The 5175-nt window shown below is 48.8% G+C and overlaps 1 protein-coding gene across 1 annotated transcript; it reads right to left on the minus strand.

The window, feature by feature from the left end:
- Positions 1 to 1297: 1297 nt before the first annotated feature.
- Positions 1298 to 3973, minus strand: LOC130534913 (ras-related protein Rab-1B-like). Its single transcript, XM_057049588.1, has 6 exons — positions 3402 to 3973; positions 2915 to 2987; positions 2753 to 2848; positions 2400 to 2495; positions 2065 to 2196; positions 1298 to 1835 (listed from the first exon to the last, which is right to left on the minus strand). The coding sequence occupies exons 1-6, from the start codon at positions 3413 to 3415 to the stop codon at positions 1602 to 1604; spliced, it is 645 nt and encodes a 214-aa protein (XP_056905568.1). The 5' UTR covers positions 3416 to 3973; the 3' UTR covers positions 1298 to 1601.
- Positions 3974 to 5175: the final 1202 nt, after the last annotated feature.

Genomic DNA, 5175 nt, shown 5'->3' on the forward strand with positions numbered 1-5175 from the left:
GGAGGAACATGGGGGCAACATGGAGGGAACATGGAGGAAACATGGGGGAACATGGGGAGAACATGGGGAGAACATGGGGAGAACATGGGGGGAAGATGGAAGGAACATGGAGGCTGGATCCTGATGCTGAGGATGCACCACCTGCCTCTTCAGGACCCTAAAAAGGTTCTGCTGGACCTCAGGAGTGAAGCTCCACGTGCTGCCAATGCTGCTCTGAACACAACGCTGCAACACATCCTCCTCTCTGACTCTGTAGCGGACCTCCATCTCCAACCACACGACCACAACACGCGAGCATCTGCCTCTAACACCATCTACGCTCAGTTCCTAACAGTTCCTCACAAAACCAAACTGACAGACGATCCAACAGCCTAATGCAGGCGACGCTGCTTCAATTCCAACCAGGAAATTGATGCAAAAAGACGTGCAAAGATCCCACCAGGGAACAGGAACTGTCAAAGATATCAGAACGAAAGAAAGGCGATTCATTTTTCTTTTCTCAGTCTTCTTGTTTTGATGGCGTCACAAACCGTGTCCACCAGGGGGCGTCGTTGTCGGAGGAACTCGGACCGAAAAAAGAATTCATCCACCAGAGAAGAAAAGGGGAGGAAGGCTGTAGAAGCATCGGGAACAAAGAGAGGAGCTAGATGGAGGGATGGAAGTGGGAGATGAAAGAACACAAATGTGAGGAGAATGAGAAGGTAGAAGTTGCTACATGGAGCAGCAGTGAAGAGCAACAGTGACACCTGTCGGCTACAGGACGAACTTCACGCCGCTCACCTTCAACCACTTCTTTTTGCAGCCCTTCATCTGTATTTTGGAGCTGATTAAATGTCTCCGAGACGTGAACAAAGCAGCCGACGAGGGTTTCAAAGCTCAGAGGACTTCCTGTTAGCGTGAGAAAATGACTAAACAAGCTTAACCTCCTGGATGAGAGATGGCGTTATGTTCTGTTCCAGCAGAATTCAACTTACTGTTAATCTTGTTTTCCTGAATCTTTTAGATGAAAGCCTTTTGCTCCTGTAATTACCTCATCACAAAATTATTTTCCCAAACTCCATTTTGTGTGAACCTGCGTGAAATTGGTTTCTTATTAATTAGTAGAATCCACCTGAGTCTGAAGAGACGTAGAGGCCCAGAGCTGAGAACGTTCAGCAGTTAGAATGAAAAACAATCTAACTCTGTCTGAACCTTCCAGGATTTTCAGAAATGTTAGAACCTGAGGAGCTGCTGAGCTTTTTAGCAGCTAAACTGGTCCCATCTGCAACATATTAAAATAACATCTGAGGCGGTCACCTTCAGCTGAAGGCCCTCTGGACCAAAACGTCATTTTATTGACATTTAAAACACAACAGAACAAAAATGAAACTCTGACAGAAAACTTGTGCATCAAAATCTTTGCAGCTTAACCTTAAAATTCATTTTCAACATTGACTTTTTGGAGGCAGCAGGACATTTTTCACACTCCTGATTTTAAAATAATTATATATTTTTGAAATATTTCAGCTCTTTTATTGAGCGAAAGTTCAACAATAAACTGAAAAAAGATGTTTTTTTTCTTCCTAAAATGGCTTCAGTCATTTGCAGCAGTTACTGGTTTCTCAACAGCAGTTACTGGTTTCCTGTGTCTGCTTCTCCCCTCCCAGCCACACGGGGGCGCTGTTGATCTTGGCTCTCGGGGTCTGGGCCCCTCTGGACTGCTGGTGAATGGCCCCTTCCTCAGCACTCAGACGCTGGTGGATGTCAGAGGCCATGGTGAGGAACACCTTCTCCACGTTATCAGAGTTCTTAGCACTGGTCTCCAGGAAGGAGATCTCCAGGGATGAGGCCAAGTCCTTGGAGGATTCATCAGGTTTAGGAGCAGTGGTTATTAATTCATTAAAAGATCATTATATGTTCATTTCTATGATGAAAAGTCAGGAACATATTTCAGTTTGGACCTTATTTCCGCCAGTTTGTAACAACAGGGGGCGCCATCAACCATTTTCCTTACATTATTAGTGTGTTGTGATATTGGATGTTTATTTTCTAAATCAGCTGGAAACATCGACCTTTCATTCATACCTGAGCGGCGGCGGCGTCGACCACCTTCCTCCCAACCAGGTCTGACTTGTTTCCCACCAGCAGCCTGGAGACACTTTCACAGGCGTAACGATCGATCTCATCCAACCACAGTTTCACGTTGTTGAAAGATTCCTGAGGAAGAAGGAGAGGAAATGATGAAGATGATGGTGGTGGTGGTGGTGATGGTGAAGGTGGTGGTGATGGTGATGATGGTGATGATGATGAAGGTGGTGGTGGTGATGGTGGTGATGGTGGTGATGGTGGTGATGGTGATGGTGAAGGTGGTGGTGGTGGTGATGGTGGTGGTGAGGGTGGTAATAAAGGAACACAGTGACCTGCTCAGTGACGTCATAGACGATGACAATGCCGTGAGCTCCTCTGTAGTAGCTGGAGGTGATGGTTCGAAACCTCTCCTGACCTGCCGTGTCCCACTGATGGCACAAACCAAGCTGACGTGATCCTTCATGCTTGAATCATTGATGCCTACAAATACCGGTTTCCTTCAGTATTTCTGAAGGTCTTATTGTCCTTCAAGGCCAACGTGGAACACAGTAACAAGAGAGTTATTTCACCTTCTTCAATGCAACAGGATTTATTTTTAGGTCTGTCAAGGAAAGGAAAATTTACAAAAATAACTTTTGGCTGTCAACCAGCAGGAAGCCGACTCACACCGCCGATGAACTCTTACAATCTGCAGCTTCACCGTCTTCCCGTCCATGTCAATGGTCCTGATCTTGAAGTCCACTCCGATGGTGGAGATGTAGCTCTCGGTGTAGGTGTCGTCCTGTCGGGGCAGGTTGGACCTCATTAACGAGCTTTTACACGCCGTCGTTACATGTTCATCACTTACTGCAAAACGGAGCAGCAGACACGACTTTCCAACTCCAGAGTCACCGATCAGAAGCAGTTTGAACAGGTAATCGCTGGACACACACACACACACACACACACACACACACACACACACACACGCACACGCACACACACGCACACACACGGACACACACAGACGCACACACACGGACACACACAGACGCACACAGGCCGGTAAGGTTAAAGCTGAGTGCTCTTCATCTCACAGTTATGGAAAACACAATGAAAATTGTTGTGGCAACTGAGGTAACTACATTACCCATCAGCCACTGGGGCTTGGTGAGGCAGTTTATCCTCTGGATATAAATTATTCAGATATTTATTGACATGAAGGCTGAACGAAGCTGTAATATCTCAGTGGTTTGACGTTAAAAGACAAAGGTTTAACCTTTCACATCTTTCTTTGTTTACGAATCCTTAATACAGGAATTCTTTATGCCTGGGCAGAAGTAAACCGTACTTACTATTCCGGGTTCATGGTCGCTGCGGATGGTCCGAGTCAGGAAACAGGGTAAAAGTCTTGAATTGAAACCCCGATGGCATCAGATTGTGTCCTGTTGTGAGCGTCTGTGTCCGTTTTGGAGGGTGAAGGTCTGAAGGGGCCGAGCGAGCGAGCTGACGGAGGTGAACAGGAGCATCAATTATTCATGAGCAGCTCTGGTTACACTGGGACAGGTGGGACAGGTGGAACACCTGGAACACCGACCCCTGCTCTGCTGCCTCCCGCCATCTCAACAAAACAAATTCCCCCATCTGGAGGAGATCTTCCTCATTCACGCTGTGTGCATCAACAGTCCTCCTTATTGTTAGCTAGCGCTTTATTAGCATTTGTGTTGTTGTTGTTGGCAGCCATTTTGGACCCAGTGGCACACAAATACCTCTGGATCTCCTCAGAACCAGTGTAGAAGGTTCAAACTGCAGATGCATCACAAGCGACGGACCCTGGCGTTGACCTGTTTGACCTTTTACATTTAGGATAAAACGCCAGTTAATCATGTTAGCCTGACTGTATAATTAATGTTTTTCCTCTTTTTCTTTCTCACGTCTCCTTGTTCGTCCTCTCCAGGCCTCTTTCTCCTCCTTTCTCTCCAGAACCGGAGGGGAGACAAAGCGTCAGAGCCCCGGATCACCTTTTGTAATCCCCCTGGTCACGGGAGCGAGCAGAGAGCAGAGGATTGTGGGATATGTGATGGCTGAGCAGCTGTGATGGGGTCAGGGGTCAGCGGCACTGCTGATGGCCTGTTGCCGGGGCAGAGGTGGCGGCGCAGCGGTTTCCATGGCGGCGGCGGTGCCACTGATGGAGCATGGAGGTGGGAAAACTGGGGGAAGGGATGGGGAGAGAAGAAGAGTGAACAAAAGAGTGTGGTGAAAGGAAAGATGGAGGGTGGGAAGAGAGGACGGAGACATAAAGTTAAAGGAAGAATGTCAACAAAGGCAGGAGTCCAGAGACCAGAAGCTGAGTCCAGAGACCAGAAGCTGAGTCCAGAGACCAGAAGCTGAGTCCAGGGACCAGAAGCTGAGTCCAGAGACCAGAAGCTGAGTCCAGAAACCAGAAGCTGAGTCCAGAGACCAGAAGCTGAGTCCAGAGACCAGAAGCTGGGTCCAGAGACCAGAAGTCCAGAAACCAGAAGCTGAGTCCAGAGACCAGAAGCTGAGTCCAGAGACCAGAAGCTGAGTCCAGGACCAGAAGCTGAGTCCAGAGACCAGAAGCTGGGTCCAGAGACCAGAAGTCCAGAAACCAGAAGCTGAGTCCAGAGACCAGAAGCTGAGTCCAGAGACCAGAAGCTGAGTCCAGGGACCAGAAGCTGAGTCCAGAGACCAGAAGCTGAGTCCAGAGACCAGAAGCTGGGTCCAGAGACCAGAAGTCCAGAAACCAGAAGCTGAGTCCAGAGACCAGAAGCTGAGTCCAGAGACCAGAAGCTGAGTCCAGAGACCAGAAGCTGAGTCCAGAGACCAGAAGCTGGGTCCACCTGCCACCACAGCTGAAGGTCCTGTTTAAGGAGCTGAAGCTTGGGGTGGCTCCTCAGACTCGGCTCCCACCACGACCGAGGTTTCCCAGTAAACGGTGTAGAAGCAGAAGCTGTGGCGGCAGCTCTGGTTTCCAGGTGTGTTGAGCCCATCGTCGATGTTCCTGCTTACAGAACCGGTCCTGCAGCTCCAGCACCAGGAGGACCTGTGAGTGAACGACGTGACCTTTGAGAGAGTTCTTGGCTCCGTCCTGCGTGACTCTAGCATCCT

The sequence above is a fragment of the Takifugu flavidus genome, chromosome 12 (assembly GCF_003711565.1).
Source record: "Takifugu flavidus isolate HTHZ2018 chromosome 12, ASM371156v2, whole genome shotgun sequence".
Taxonomy (NCBI): domain Eukaryota; kingdom Metazoa; phylum Chordata; class Actinopteri; order Tetraodontiformes; family Tetraodontidae; genus Takifugu; species Takifugu flavidus.

Coding starts and splice junctions, on each gene's coding strand:
- LOC130534913 (XM_057049588.1), bottom strand. Junction 2,197..2,399: donor TCTATGACGTCACTGAGCAG/GTCACTGTGTTC, acceptor CTTCTTCCTCAG/GAATCTTTCAACAACGTGAA. Junction 1,836..2,064: donor TCGACGCCGCCGCCGCTCAG/GTATGAATGAAA, acceptor GAATCCTCCAAG/GACTTGGCCTCATCCCTGGA.